The sequence below is a fragment of the Garra rufa genome, chromosome 8, assembly GCF_049309525.1.
Source record: "Garra rufa chromosome 8, GarRuf1.0, whole genome shotgun sequence".
Lineage (NCBI taxonomy): Eukaryota > Metazoa > Chordata > Actinopteri > Cypriniformes > Cyprinidae > Garra > Garra rufa.
In genome coordinates this window covers 21,773,457-21,790,727 of record NC_133368.1, presented here as the reverse complement: position 1 = coordinate 21,790,727, position 17,271 = coordinate 21,773,457, and the positions used below count along the sequence as shown (strand labels likewise).

General features: G+C 35.3%; 1 protein-coding gene across 1 annotated transcript in view; it reads right to left on the bottom strand.

Annotated features, from left to right (window-relative positions):
• The window catches only part of xpo4 (exportin 4), a 44,377-nt gene that overhangs the window by 23,436 nt on the left and 3,670 nt on the right, over positions 1–17,271 (bottom strand). Inside the window, 5 exon segments of the mRNA XM_073845786.1 lie at positions 7,230–7,383; positions 8,635–8,751; positions 9,931–10,069; positions 10,231–10,372; positions 12,733–12,838. Coding sequence (XP_073701887.1) covers positions 7,230–7,383; positions 8,635–8,751; positions 9,931–10,069; positions 10,231–10,372; positions 12,733–12,838 — 658 coding nt within the window.

Sequence of the window (17,271 nt, the reverse complement as noted above, 5' to 3'; positions counted from 1 at the left end):
AACCCGGGCTTACTCACAAACGCACATGACTCGTTTCCACCAGCCCTCGTCCCAGCTGTTAAAGACACGAAACACACGACAAACTCAGAAATCGGCTTGTTGGTCTCAAGAAAGCGTTGTAACGCTGAGCTGATGTAGGGTTACGTTTACCTGATGAGAGTCTTAGGGATGTTCACAAAGGACATTATCACATTTAAATACAGCTAGACTGAGTTCAATAAAACAGCAGAGAAAGCAGCAGTCTCAAGATGCGAGACGTTACACAACAACCAAAGATGCCCTTTTGTATGTGGGTAAAATACATTTTTTTTTAGCGGGATTCCCCTGGTAAAATTGGCATTCCAAGAAGGGGTGGGGGAAAAACTGATTCTCCGATGCATCACGATTCTAAAAACATCTTATATATCGAAATAGATCTGTACATTAGTTTGAATGCAGCCTGTTAAAGCTGACAGCTTTAACTTAAAGAACACTTACTTTAAATAAGTAATTGTTTTAAAAAGTAGCTTGCTCATTTAATAAAAAAATCAAGTATATTTTGCACAAAATAAATCTGATATAAAATGTATATAAAAATGTAGCCATGTACATTAATATTGAAAACTGAGAATGTGACGCATCGTGATATTTTAGTTATTAATGAAAATCGTAACTAAAGTGAATTTGAAGTGAAACCAGTGGTGATTTACACCCCTACTTTTAAGATGGCAGTACTGACATAAAGAGAAAATGTAAAGTTGTAAAGATGTATTTGCACAGCAGAAAAATTTATTGGAAAAAAAAAATTTAGATGAGGAATCGTTTTGGAATCAGATCATGACTCCTAGAATCGGAATCGGACCGTGAAGTGCCTGAAGATTCCCACCCCTAATTTCTAAGGGCTAAATATTACGTTAACCTGCAGAAACAATATTAAAACGCAGACTTGGCAACACTGCAAGTAAGTACTAAACCAAGTTATCTTTCATGTCTTATTGCACTTAAACTGTCAAATACACACAAGTTTACGTTAAAAACACACATAAGCTACAAAAACATTTAATTATATCAATGATTTATATACTGTAAATAAATAAGAAAATCCACTGCTCTCTTGTCTCCTCTGAGGCTGGGACTGAATAGTGTTCTAAATAGTGTTCTGTGCAGCCAACGACAGAACAGCTGGCATGCCTTGCTTGAACTTTTGCCATGACGTTAGAACTGGTACAGCGTTGTCGTTTGCGAAAACACAATGGTGGCACCGTGGGTGGAATCATGCAGATTAAGTGGTGGTAATATTATAATAAGATCCCCTAACTACGTCACGGGGGAAGTAAAATCTGAGCGGCTCTTTTTTTCACAAGCTTGCAGAGAAAGGCTTCCCAAAAACAAAACAAAAATACTGGGTTGTTCTTTTTCACTAAACAAAAAATTCCTGGGTTGTTCTTTCACAAATTTATTTAAAAATTAAAGGCCACAATATTTGAACAGTAGTGAATCTATGACCAGCCAATTTTGAGTCTTGACAGTAAAAACTCCTGGAAAAAAGGTGGGGTTCAGACTGTCCTGAACATTTACAATCATTTGAACTAACATTAACATAGTTCCTTCGCTTTCAAACGAACACTCAGAATATTCACATAAAAACACATACATGGTCTTCCAGTTGGAAAGATTTAACATTTATCTGTGCTGCACTTGAGGTGTTGCCACATGTGAGAGAAAGTACAAGAAGCCATGATGGAGACAAAGTCTGACATGCTGGCTTTAGGAGACAGACTCATGTTGTGACTGAGGCGAGAGAGAGAATGGAGGGTCATATAAGTTCACCAGGTGAATACAGAGCCATACACACTGATAGGACATTAAATACAGAAGGCGTAGTGTATATGGAGATGTGATACTCAAGACAGTAGTTTCTAATCATTTAATATGATTTACAACAAGGCAGGGGTGTGAATGCTTGAGTTGTCAGCGAATCAATTATATTAACAAACTACTGATTTCCATCTGTTTAAAAGAGGATCATGATGCAAAATTCACTTTTACATGTTGTTTGAACATAAAAGTGTGTTGGCAGTGTGTGTACACAACCACCCTATAATGATAAAAATCCACCCAGTGTAATTTTTTTAATCCATATAAATCATAACTCCTTTCTCAGATCAAGTCATTCTCAGATTCTTGGCTGTGACGTCACACAGACCAAGGCCGCTCCCACGACTTGTTGACTGACAGTGCCATTTTAGCATTGAACTGCCCTGAGTAAGCAGTAAACTGTCCGCCATTGTTTTGATGCTGGAGTAGACAAGAATGTCTCCTAAGCGACTGAGGCGTTTTGTTGTTGGATGTAATAATGAACATAACAGTCATCATTTGCTTCCGACATCTGAGCCGCTTAAGATGCAGAAGATTAACGTTACTTGTTTTTGAAGGGAATGTTGCCCAATCTACATAAATGCGTTTATGTTCATGCAAATCATTCGTGATCCAGCTTCACCTACAGAAGAAGTGAGTATAAAGTTTTTTTTTTAATTAATCTTTGCAAATTGACTTTCCTAATAATGTGATAGCAAATTCTGTGGCTAAAGTGTACAGTCTCAGAGAGAACTACTCGTCACCCCACGGAAAAGAGGGGTTAAAGGTCCACTGAAGTGCCTTGAAACACGCAGCGTTATTCTATGTGGTGACGTACTTTTAACTGAAACAAAAACATATCGCCCAGCCCCGCCCACTTATTTTGAAGAGCCAATAGCGTTCCATTAATATCTGCTGGGCCAGAGCCGTGAGCTCGGTAAAGCCGCATTTGTAGCTTATGACAGCCACAGTCTAATAAATTATCCCACAGATTCAATATGAAACTCTTGCTAAAACAAAATAGTGATCATAATCATGCTGAGGCTGTGTAGTTTAATACACGCCGATCGCACATATGAGCGCATATGATCTGCTCCGTGTATTGCGTCTCTGTGTAGGGGGCGGGACACTACGGACTCTAGAGAGCATTTGATTGGACAGAACGTTTGATGAGAAACTGAAGTGCACGGTGATATCATCAAAATCGTTGATTCATATTGGCGGAAGTGACGAGACTGTAAATTTTGAATGCCCATATCTTGTAAACGCGAATTTTGTCGTTGTTTTGAAGCACACTAGACTATAGATAATCTTAAGGCTAATATATTCATACTAAAAGCCAAAAAACTTTAATTTTGATTTCAGGGGGACTTTAAGTGAGAAGAGCTCATTAGCATTTAAGAGAACATGCATAAAAACGGCTTGCTGTGAACAGAGCTGTTTTTGACAATTTAAAAAGGGTGTTGTTTTACACTACCATTGAGAAAATGTTACCAATGTATGTTATAGACTTTTCATTAAGACCATAAAGAATCATATCAACTTGCTGACAATGCCGATAAACCCTTTAAAAGCCATTTCTGTAAATTAGTTTTGATATACTGAACAGTGATTCGATTCAGTAACCTTTTAAAAGTAATGTTTTATTTTTTCCTAAATCAGTTTTATTTTTCCCTCAAATTCCATTTAATTGTTTAGATTCTGTTTTAATGGTTAAATAAAAACCAATCAAAAAAATCAAAAAGCATGTCTAAAGCAAGTTTAATAAAAATGACATTTCTAAGGCCCTATGAAATCAGTTTTTTTTTAATTTAATTTTTCCAAATTTTTCGGATTCCATTTCAATGGTTTCAGTAAATTTTAATAAATCAAAAGCATGTCTAATTAATAGATTTTATGAATTTATTATTTCATTTCATTTTTTTTAAATACTTATGTTGTGCATTTACATTTTAAAATACATTTTTTGTAAATAACTTTTTTGATGAACATTTCACAATTTTATTTGTATTAGTACTATCATTACATTGAATGTATTTTAGTCAGTTTCTTCAAGTTAAACCTAACTTTTATTTTGATGGGTAGCAGAGAAGACCTTCAAGTTTCTGTTTGTATATGATATGATAAAAGTTATTCTCAAAAGAAACAAAATTCTCATGAAGTGAATCTCAGAGCGGTTAAAAAGAATATCTTTATGCGTTTATGTACTAGTATATTGAGGCGGCAGATGCTGAAAACACGCAAGCATCATGTCTGTGCTATTCACTCACACAGAAACAAGCAGCATGTTTAAATAGTATTTTTGCAGCCTAATATTCACAGACACAAGTCAATTTAATTTAAGTGTACTGACCTACTTTTTGATTTATTCATAAAAATTCCTGACATTCCGTGTTATACAGCAAATTCCATTTTTATGACTGGATTCCGTGATTCTGTTCGCTTTTTCCACATCGCGGAAATCATGGGGCCCTAAAAGTTAATAACACTGTTACTAGAAAGTAATATAGTATCTTACTACTCAGATTACCCCCAAGAGCACATACGTAAATAAAGACAACTTAAAACAATAACTACTATGGCATAACAATAGCATAATTTGAATGTGTACCACAACAAAACAAATTTCCAGTTTCCACACAAGGAAAAAAAAATCCACGGCAGCCACTGCAACAAGCTGGTGATCGCACAATTCAGCAGCATAATTAAGTTGGAACTGGTCTGAATCTGCAAGATGCTCTTTCCTCAACCCAAAAAAAAACGAATATAAGTATATTTGCATTAATGACACCCTGGTTGATATATTGGCTACAAATCAAAAGTGGACACTAAGTTTAAGAAGTAAATGGAGTGTTATGAAGTCGTAGCTGAATGTGAGCTAAGGACATTGTGTGTTGAGCTCAGGACTGCAGACTGAATCAATCAGAAGGCATTCAGTGAACATAATGATTATGAAAGCGCTGAGAGCTGGCTAGAGCCAGAGAACAGAGATGGGATCCAAGTCTATTAGGAAGCCTGAGTGTCACATCCTCCCTCTTAAGATTCCCCTCACACCCCAGGAATGTCCTCCTCCCCTGTTGTCAGGCCCAGGACAGTAGTCTTACAAAGTGCTGTTCCACTTGAGCATGTGTGCCTGTTTGTTAGAAATGAGCGGTGGCACACAGCCGCCTATCATCTTGCTCTACCATTCAGAGCACCTGACTGGCTCAAATCCTGGCCACAACCAGCCGCGGGGGTCACTAGGGCCATGGACAGACATGCAGTCTTGTAGACATTGAGGGGAATCACATGTTTAGGATTCATACAAATGACATGTACATGCGTTAGGTGGGAGTGTGGCACCGACAGATGACACGCATGCCATGGCCTTGACTACTGAGAGATGGCGGCACTTTGAGAAAAAGAGTCTAAGCGGCTGTCAGGAATACACACTAAAACACACACACACAAGATGGGTCACGTTTGCAGTTCCAATATATCTAATAATAAAATTATAATTATAATACATAATAATGTATAATTTAATTTAATGTATAATTAAAATACATAAATGTGACATGTAATATTTTACATACACTATCAAACAAACGTTTGGGGTCAGTAAGATTTTTTTTGGTTAAAAAAACCTGAATAGTTTTATTCAGCAAAGACATTTAAAATTAATTAAAATTAATTGTTTTTTTTAATTATTACATTTTTTTAATATATTTTAAGATGTAAATTATTCATGTGATCAAAGCTAAATATTCAGCAGTCTTCAGTGTCAATTGAGCCTTCAGAAATCATTTTAATTTGCTGATTTGCTGTTCAAGAATAATCTTTTTCAGGATTGTTTGATAAAAAGAAAGACCAAAAGATCAGCATTTATCTGAAACAAAAAGCTTTTGTAACATTATACACTATACCATTCGAAAGCTCGGAGGCAGTATTTTTTGGGGGAGAAAGAAACTATAGAAATTAATACTATTACTTAGCAAGGATGCTTTAAATTGATCAAAAGTGATGATAAAGACATTTTTAATGTTACAAAAGATTTCTATTTCAGATAAATGCTGTTCTTCTGAACTTTCTATTCATCAAAGAAACCTAAAAAATCTACTCGGCTGTTTTCAACATAAATGTTTTTTTGAGCAGCAAATCAGAATATTAGAGGAATTTATGCAGGATCATGTGACTGGAGTAATGAAAATATATTCAAACAGAAAGCAGTTATTTTGAATAGTAAAAATATTTTAAAAAATTGAGACTTCTTTAATAAAATATTAAAACATTTTTGACATTTGTGTATAAACATTAAATTAACAATTATAATAAAACAACATTTTAACAACTTGCATGTTGTATATAAATAGAGTTTATCAAAAATATATACTTATTTTGCATTTAATTTGGTGCTTTAATTAGAGTACTGTGAATAAAAGTCTTACATAGGCTCTAGCATAGACACATTAAAGAACAGATTAACTGACTACTCATTCATGCAAATTAAAAAAAAGAACACTAATAAACTCACTGTGTCCTTAACAAATGTGTTCTTGGTATCAAAGAACCCCTCCAGCGCCCAGTGGGCAATTAATATGACTTGAAATGCAAACACATCAATGCACAAATGGCTGGCCGACATTCCAGCCCAGCACTCAATGAGCTGTGTGTTTAAAGGCACACTTATTGAGCATGATAAGGGCTTGGCACAGGCCTCCTTTGTAAGTGATATGTGACCCTGGTTGGCACAGACGCCAGCTCAGATCTCTTTAAAGAGACAGAGAGACACAAAGTCAGCCTGAGTGGGATTAACGCCTCACAGAGCTAAAACACACACAGACGCACAAGCACCATCAATCACAGCTCATGATTTAGGACTAACACTAACACATGCGAATAGTAAAAATAATGACACATGCAAAGCCACAAGCAAAACTATGAAGAGACAAGATCCTTAAAACCTTTAGAAATGTATGCAGATATATTCAAATCAATTTAACTGTGGGACAAACTTTCTAATTCATCTAGATTATGAATACAAATTCCAGAGAGGTTTAAAGTTTGTGGCTTTAAGCAGGTGAAAGTACACTCTGAAAAAGTTACCTACAAGGTCAATGTTTTTTTTTTAACGAGCAACAAGAAACATGCCTAGATCAGGTTCTGTGTTCGCGATTATTTTGTAAGAAATGTTATGAAGGTTAGGAATGATTAGCACATTATAGCTTGTCTATTATTAATCCAAAAATAAGTCACAGTTAATTTTCTTTCTTAACCCTTGTGCCTCTAAAACATTTATGGCTGCGGTCCAGGTCTAGTGCTCCCTAGTGCTCACAGGAAGTCCGGTCTACATTTTACTTTCCTCACAATTTAGTCAAAAAAAAAGTAAATAAAATCTTTTTGTGAAAGGATATAATTAGGTGGAAGAAAGTTCCAACTGAGCACTTGATTGGCCAGCGCAAGGTAGCGCTGGAAAACACAGGACATTTGAGCGTTGAGGTTCTCCCTCCGACTGAACTCCTGTAGGACCTCCATAGTGAGCATGAAAATCTGCATGAGATCATCCTCCTGCAACACACACACACTCTCATCATAAAAGGCACAAGCAGTCAAACTAACACTAGGTATTGGTACTAATTGCCAGATTCAGTTTCAAAAGTTTCAAATTAATTCCGATTAAATTTGAGAATTTTTTCTTTAAAATGTCAATAGTTTGCTCAATTATCACATAATCCTGCATATATGCATTGTGATTACAACATGTTTCAGATCATGGTTGTTATTTTTATTAACTAAACTAAACCATAAAAAAAAGGTTTTAAAAAGTATTTTTAAAAATATATATTTTAGATAGTAGCCAAAGCAACATTTCTATTTACTAAAATAACTACATTTATTAAAATTAACAAATAAAAATGAAAGGATTAGTTCGCTTCCAGAATAAACATTTCCTGATAATTTACTCATCCCAATGTCAAAGATGTTTATGTCTTTTTTTCTTCAGTTGAAAAGAAATTAAGGTTTTTGAGAAAAACCATTCCAAGATTTTTCTCTATGTAGTGGACTTCAATGGGACCCAAATTGCAGTTTCAGTGCAGCTTCAAACGGCTCTACACAATCCTAGACGAGGAATAAAGGTCTTATGTAGCGAAACAATCAGCCATTAAAAAAAAAAAAAAAAAAAAAATTCATATACTTTAACCACAAATGCTCATCTTGCAGTAGCTTGACCTCACACATTACGCAATCATGCACACATGATTACCGATCCAGTGTTTACAAAGTGAATGTGCAAAGAAACTCAAATTCCCTTTACAAAAAAAAAAGGTAAAACAACGATGTCCGATGATTTTAAAGTGAAATCATTGCAGATGAGAATTTGTGGTTAAACACTATACTTTAATTTTTTAATTTTTTAATTTTATTTTTTTAGAAAATTACGGATCGTTTCACTAGATGAGACTTGTATCCCTCAGCTGGGGATCGTGTAGAGCTCTTTGAAGCTGCATTTAACTGCTATTTGGACCTTCAACATTGAAGTCCGCTATATGGATAAAAATCCTGGAATGTTTTCCTCAAAAGTCTTAACTTTTCAACTGAAGAAAGAAAGACATGAACATCTTGGATGACATGGGGGTGAGTAAATTACCAGGACATTTTTATTCTGGAAGTGAACTAATCCTTTAATAAAATGTATATGTATGTTTGTGTTATGTATTTGTTGATATAATTAAAATAATTTTATCAACATTAACATATACATACACAAAATATTAACAAAAAGGACAGATTCATAGAAATTAGGACTGAAGAACAGACCTGAAAGATGCGTTTGCAGCTTCCGTGGAACTCCATACTGAGGCCAATGTTACTGGTCTTATTGGAGCTGGAGAACTCACTTAACAGAGCTGTCAGGATGGAGCAGGCCAGTGTTTGCTAGCAGGACAGATACAGGCATGCACACTGATCAACAATACTTTCCATCAAGACACAAGGCAAAATGGTTTAAATATCTCAAGAAACATATCCAACACACTTATTCAGATACTACCTATTTTAATTCAATATAAATTCAAAATATATTTAAAAAAAAGGACAGACATTTTTTAAAGGCTTAATTTTTGCTGTATAAAACAAATCGCAACTAGGTATTTGACTGACCACAGATTAAATCTTTAACCTTAAACTGAACAAATTCACAACCTAAAACTGGAGCGCCCTCTGCAGGACACAGTGTGTACTCTATTTTTTTCCATAGGGCTCTGCTCAGGGATTAGTTCACAGAATAAATATCTGATAATTTACTCAGCCCATTGTCATCCAAGATGTTCATGTCTTTCTTTCTTCAGTCGAAAATAATTCAAGGTTTTTGAACAAAACACTTCAGGATTTTTTTCTCCACATAGTGGACTTTAATGAGTTAAAGGTCCAAATTGCATGAGATGTTTCAATCTCATGTAGCGAAATGATTGGTCAGCTAGTGCAAGATGAGCATTTGTGGTTAAAAAGTATGTAAATTTTTGTTTTTTTAAGAAAGTTACCAATCGTTTCGCTAAATAAGACCCTTATTCCTCAGCTGGGATCATGTAGAGCCCATTTGAAGCTGCAATTTGGACCTTCAACCCATTAGCTTCCATTAAATAGTGCACTATTCCTGGAATGTTTTCTTCAAAAACCTTTTTTGACGGAATGATAAGTGAATGAGTAAATGATCAGGAAATTTTAAATTCAGGAGTGAACTAATCCCTTTAACAATTCTGTTTAGGAACACTCATGGCCATAAATTAATTAAGGGGAACAGTCAAACTTCAGGGACACACGGGCATTTTTTTTTAACAGACTGTCACAATACATAAACACATTTTAGGATCCCCACATGTTATGACCAATAGATTTTCATACTTTCATCCAGCTTCTTAAGCGAAGACTGTATATAATAAAACATGATATTTATAGCTATTTAAACATTGTGTGATGTTTGCCCAGCTTGTTATTTTAAATAGATGACTAACAATAACATTATTAACTGAAAGAATAATTTGTCTACTATACAATAGGCCTAATAGGCCTTTGCTGAATTAAAGTTTGATAGCGCCGCAAACTCTTTGACCTTACCACTGTGGGATTTCCGCTGCTGATGAGATGGCTGACCTCATGGAAGATGCTCTTACAGTTGATGGATTTGTCGAGAGAGCCCCTCTTTACTATTACTGCTACTGCTAATAGGATCTGCTCTCGAACATACTTCTGCAGACTGCAGGGAACAGAGAAATGTACACAATTTAAAGATTAGGTAAAAGATGTGCACTCTTACTGAGCCAAGCTAAATACAGACCAAAACAGAAAAGGCTTCAGAAGTTATCCAGAGATACAACCATATGTTGACACATATTTTATGTTCATTCACACACTTACTTGGGTCTCTGTAAGACATAGGTGAGGAGGAATGTTCTGAGGGACTCAATGCTGTTTTTTTCCAGAAGAATCCATTCTCTAACCACAGCTTCCATAATGGCTGTGGCTGCCTGGAACAACACATAGTCCACTTTACTAGTCTCTGTGGAAAGAGAAAGACAACATTCATTTCTTATTCTTCTTTATTCATTTATTACACACATTAATTTTATTCACAATCGAGTTTTGTTAGTTTAGCCATTAAAAATGTAATAAGGCTACAGTATACTTCAAGCAAAAACAAAGAATGAACTGTAGTTTGATGTCTTTATCAAACAAAATCAGGCCAAAGCAATTTGATTTATTTGTTTTAACACCACATCAGCAGCAATGGCTGTATTCACGTCAACATTAACAGTATCATTACAATACATAATTTACATTAAAATAACCTTTTCTTAAGAAGCCATAACTATACATATACATACAAGTAACAACAAAATCACATACAACACCAATTCCAGAAAAGTTGGGACATTTTGTGAAATGCCATAAAATCAGTTATCTGTTCATTCTCTTTAACCTTCATTTAATTGACTAAAGTAGAAAGAAAAACAAACTGTTTTCAGTGGCCAACTTTTTATTTTATTCTTATAATAATAATCTTATTCTTATAATAACCAAATTTTGATTTTCATGGCTGCAACATACTCCAAAAAAGTTGGGACAGAGGCAAAATAAATCTAGAGAAATGTCAGTCTGTGCATGGCAAGGCAAGACACCTCAGGTGAATGTGCATGACATTGCATTAGAAACCGTCATGCTGCGGTGTTAAATATAGCAACATGGGCTCAGGAGTACTTTGGAAAACTGCTGTCACTTAACACATTCTGCAGCTGCATCAATAAATGCAACTTCAATATCTGTTACTCAATCAGAAAGCTATACATTTATATAAAGCATTTTAACTTGACAAAAAAAAAAATCTAAAATATATTCAGGTGATACATTACAAAATATCTCACTATTTCTGACAGTATTATAAAAACTACAGTTCAACAGGATATGTTTAACCCATGTGAGTCTTGAGTGTCCCAATTAACACCTACAGCGAAGACAACTTGGTCATGTCTAGATTTAAAGTTATTGAAGACATTTTTTATACGTATTTTTTTTTTTAAATGTAACCTGGGACCACAAAACCATTCATAAGGGTCTTTTTTTAATTGAGATTTATACATCATCTGAATAAATAAGCTTTGCATTGATGTATGGCTTTTTAGTATAGTACCAATATTTGGTTGTGATACAGCTATTTGAAAATCTGGAATCTGAGGGTGCAAAAAAATCTAAATATTGAGAAAATCGCTTTTAAAGTTGTCCATTTGAAGTTCTTAGCAATGCATATTACTAATCAAACATTTTTTGATATATTCGCGGTGAGACACTTACCAAGTATCTTCATGGAACATGATCTTTACTTAATATCCTAAAGATTTGTGTCATAAAAAAAAAATCAATAATTTTAACCCATTTTTTTCTGTTGCTATACATTAATTCTATGCAGAGATGCCATGGGGCTCTCTGGGTCAGAGCTCATTTCAGATAGTCAAAAAGACCATGGAAATGTGTGCTGTGGTCAGACGAGTTCACATTCCAGCTTGTTTCTGGGAAAAATGGATGTTGAGTTCTCAGTACCAAAGACCAAAGGGACCATCAGTGACAGATGAAAACGCAAACGGGTGCAGCAAAGCAAACGGCATTGGTGACTAGAATATGTGCGAAGGTACCACTGAAATGGAGGCATGTATTGGGATTGTACAGACACATGTACTGCCATCAAGATGGTGTCTCTCATGGAACATCCATGGTTATTACATCAAGACAATGCCAGGTGTCATTTTGCATGTGCTACAACAGCATGGTTTCGTAGACACATACTAAATTGTGCTATACTGGCCTGCCTACAGTCCAGATCTGTCTTCTATTAAAAATGTATGACTAGTCATGAATAGGAAAATCAGACATGATGATCACAGACTGCTGAGCATCTGAAGTTTTTTATTAAGCCAGATTGGACAACAATTTTGCTTGCAAAATATAAAGTGTTAGTATCCTCAATTCCCAAACAATTAAACATTGTAATTAAAAGGAAAGTTGACATTTCCCAACTTTTTTTGGAGTGTATTGCAGCCATGAAAATCTTAATTTGGTTAAATTTACAAAAATATTTAAAAGTTGGACACTGAAACCATTGAAATTTTTTCTTTTGTACTTTAATCAATTAAATAAAGGTTAAAGATAATTAACTTTCTTAATAGCTGTTTTCCGAAAACTGATCAATTAGTCATTTATAGTTGATAAATTAACCTTTAGAAGACATAAACATTTGAAATGTATAGTCTGTGCTTTCTGAAAAGACTGGCAAGTCACTGGTGACCTGTAAGATGTTTAAATATGATGAGGAAGAAGTTATGGGAAGAACCAAGACTGTGTCTGTAAGATGCAAGTGGTAAGACTCACCGAGGATGTGTTTGCAGACAGCAAAGGGGGATTTTGACTTCCTGAAGGAGAGGAATATGTGCTCTGCATGCTGCCTCTGTTCTGTGCTTACCATGGACGGCGGTGCCTGTGAACACATTCATGGGAGAGGTTAAACAATTGGGCCTTTGAATATGTTGCTCTGGTCAACATTAAATATTCCATATGCAGACCAAAACAAGCAAACCAAACTTGAGTTTTTTTTTTATATAAGCTGATCTTTATCGCAATTATTAGATAAACTACATTCAAAAACTTTTTTTTTCCAAGAAGTCTCTTATGCCCACCAAGGCTGCATTATTTGATTAGAAATACAATAAAAACACTAATATTGTTACAATTTGAAATAATTCATTCCTGTGACTACTTTAAGCTCAGACATCATTCTAATATGCCAATTTGGTGTTCAAGAAACATTTCCAAAACTGTAAAAGAGCCTCCAAAAGTTATGACAACTCAAACAGCCTGTTCCCAGTTATGACCAATAAAGCAATTTCTGATGTACGTGTCACAACACACAGGTGGACACATGAATACACCCAGGCCTGGGTGTCTGCCCACTGAACGCATCACACACTTGAGTCATAACATTAAACATAACATTCCATTCCTAATTACAGCACAGCAGGCATCCAATTCACAGTAACCAGACTAGAGAGAAGAGGGAATAATTTCATACACACACACACTGAGATCACCCGACAGTTTAACTAGGCATATTAAACAGAATAAAAACATTTTCCATGCACAGATCAACTCTTGCACTGAGTTCCACCAGAAGGCATTGGAAAAATGTGCTACAGCTAACGCACAAACATCAAGTGCCACCTGCTGGTTGAAGAATATCAGCCTAGGCTGCAAGAACAACTAAATTACACCCAGTCAACTTTTCTAAATCCTGCAGACTTCTGCTTCATTTGCTCCACAGTCTCAACCCTGTCTGATGCCATGGAAACCTTCAACATGAACATTCTTAAAAATTAAGCTTTTTTACTGGCATCAATGGTTCTATGAAGAATCTTTAACATTTCCATTCCACAAAAGGTTATTTAGAGTGAAAAAGTTCTTAAGATTTTTTAAAATGATCTTTACACTAAAGAAAAATACTTGTTTAATAAAACTGATCCATGAAAGGTTCTTTGCTAGATAAAAACTGATTATTTTATAGCACTGCTGCAAAAAACCTATTGGAGCCTTTATTTCTAAGATTGAATAAGAATATAGTGCAGTGGTTTACAAATGTAGTGCAGGGTCCACCAACTAGTGTTTGAAAAAAATTCAAGTATTAAACAGAAGAAAACTGAAACAATCGGCATCATAACATTTTTAATTATTATATAAAGCAGTTTAACTTGACAAAAAAAAAATCTAAAATATATTCAGGTGATACATTACAAAATATCCCACTATTTCTGACAGTATTATAAAAACTACAATTCAACAGGATATGTTTAACCCATGTGAGTCTTGAGTGTCCTAATTAACACCTATAGCGAAGACAACTTGGTCATGTATAGATTTAAAGTTATTGAAGACTTTTTTTATATCATCTAAATAAATAAGCTTTCCATTGATATATGGCTTTTTAGTATAGTACCAATATTTGGTTGTGATACAATTATTTGAAAATCTGGAATCTGAGGGTGCAATAAAATCTAAATATTGAGAAAATCGCTTTTAAAGTTGTCCATTTAAAGTTCTTAGCAATGCATATTACTAATCAAACATTTTTTGATATATTTACGGTGAGACATTTACCAAGTATATTCATGGAACATGACCTTTACTTAATATCCTAAAGATTTGTGTCACAAAAAACAAATCAATAATTTTGACCCTTTTTTTTCCTGTTGCTACAAATATATCCATGCTACTTAAGACCAGGGTCATATTTCATTTAATTTTCAATGTAAGCATTACAAGGGCTAAAAACACTACAAATTAATATGTACCATGCCAGTGTTATTTTAGTACTTATTTTTAATTCTGTTTTAGTTATTTTCAGTTGGTAAATTAATGCTTTAACTTTAACTTATTTCAGTTCGTTTTTAATACTATTTATTTTATTTAATATTGACTTCAAGTAGCAATAATAAAAACATTTTTAACAGTTTTAGTCTACAAAAATAACCCTGTACTATACTAATCCTATTATTGATCAGGCTTAAAATGAAACACTCAGTTTGAGTTTGATATTTTTTAAAACCCCTGATTTGGTCCAAACTAGTTGTGATAAACTTTAATGTTATTATCTACTGATCTTTTAAAGCTGTTCAACATGAGCGCCTCTTATATTTTGAGCTTCATCTGATGCTTCTGGTCACCAGCCTATCTCCCCCCTGTGGATATTGATTGCTTAGCTCTTGATCATAGTTTTAGCACCAAGACCCAGCTGAATCCATGCATGCTCAAGCTTCACAGACAGCAGTGTAGAAAAGTACGCTGATATGAAATATTAACTGCATATTACAAAATTGTACCAAACACAGGGGTTAAAGTAAATAAAAATCCTGAGCCTGAACATGTGGTTCTCAAAGTGGGGGGTATTGCAGGGGGGGGGGCGCGGTCCATCAGCGGAAAAATAAACGTAAACAGCCAAAGGACGTAACGAACGGGAGATGGATCGGTGTGTGAAAGAGAAGAGAAAACCATAGATGAATTAGCACAGACCCAGGCAGGGGCTGGTCATTCAAAAGCTCAATGCAGGGCTTCAAAGCTGCATTTATTGTCTACACAACTAAGAAAGAACTGTGTCGTTTATGTTTTGCTATTTATACTGTAGATTCTTTAAAAATAGAGAAAATAAATATCTTGTTCATGTACTCATATTTTAATTAATTCCTGTCCCTTGCTTAAGGCGTAAAATAAATATAAAAAAGGCTTTCAGAATCAGCCCATTTGCTTGTAAAACATCTGCAACCAGAATCAGTCATGAAGAATCAAGATCGACACATTACTAAAAATAAATTGGGTGCTCCTATATTTTTTTTGTGCTCAAACTTTTTTTACGTGGTAGCACTGTAAAAAAGTTAATTTCAAGCCCTGCTTTGCCTTAGGACAGCATGAAACCTACAAAAAAAATATGAATAAATAAATAACATAGAGAATTAAAATAATAACAGTTATTCTCCCTGTGCTATTTTTTTTTTAATTAAGCTATTTTATTTCAAGTGTTGCATGTGTTTTTCTCCTGTTGTTTTTTTTTTTTTTTTTTTTTTAAACTAAGAAAGCATTAATTTTTCATTAAGCTTAGTAAAATCATTTATTAGTCTTAGGTGGGATAGGTATTTTTGGGAGGGGGGCGCCAGATTTTTTTAAAGGTTTAAAGGGGGGCGCGACCAAAAAAGATTGAGAACCACTGCCATTATGCACTGTGAGAGTCACGTGCCGATTGAATTCACGATCCGCGTCTCACCAGAAGATGGCGCCCGCAGCTGAATCATCTATCCGTTCATTTTACAATGCGCTCGTCCACTGCGTATTACAGCGTACAACAGTTACACGTTCATTGTGAATTGATTATTAAATTGTTTAACTAGGGTTTATACATAATTTCCGTGACAGAGTTCAAGATAAATCATTTAATCTTACTACTGGAGCTGCCCATTTGAAATGATTATTAAACAGTAAACACACTATGCAAAAGCGGCAGTCCTTCCGGTGCACTTAGTGTCCGAATTCACTCACTCGTTTTCATTCACTCCTTCAAGTGAACTGAATGAGTGGACTAATGTAGGGAATAGTGAATAGGGTATAGGGGGCGATTTCGGATACAGCCTAAATCATGACGAGCAAGCACTTTCTTACCGCTGCTGGCATACAGTAGCTTCCTCGAGCAAATCGTGCAGAAAACAAGCCCCGGGCTCTCTTAGTTTCTTGCACCAACTGCCAAAAGGCTCGCCATCTCTACTTTCTTCAATCCACGCCCAGCGCCATTTATTTTTGAGTCCTTTGACATCATCCCCAGGCTTCATAAACTTGCGCTCCATTTTTTTTTCTCTAACAACGCTAACGTGACATTGACGTATGAGTGTCAATCATACAGTGTTGCAAGGACCCGCCCTTCTCTGCTTCTGATAGGCTTGTAATGTTAGTTAAGGCTGCGTTCCTCTCATATGATTGGTAGGTGAAATAAATTGTCTCGAAAATATTGAACCGCATGCGCAGGCTCTAAAATATATATATATATATATATATATATATATATTTTTTCCCCTCACGGCCGCACGCCGGAGATCCGGCACGGTGCCGGAATACTTTAAGCCCTGCAAACATTAAGGCTGTAACAAGCTAATGTGCTCATGTCATTTAGTTTATCAGTATGACATTCACTTTTACCAGAGCTGACGCAAAAGTCATTGTCAGACAGGGGCGCCGCTAAGGGGGGGAAAGTTAGGACAATTCTAGGGTCCACGCCATTTAGGGGCCCCAGAGATTTGCTTTTGTGTGGTAGGGGGGGCCCAACCTCATATTTTGTCATAGGGCCCAAAATTGCGAGCGGCGCCCCTGCTGTCAGATATG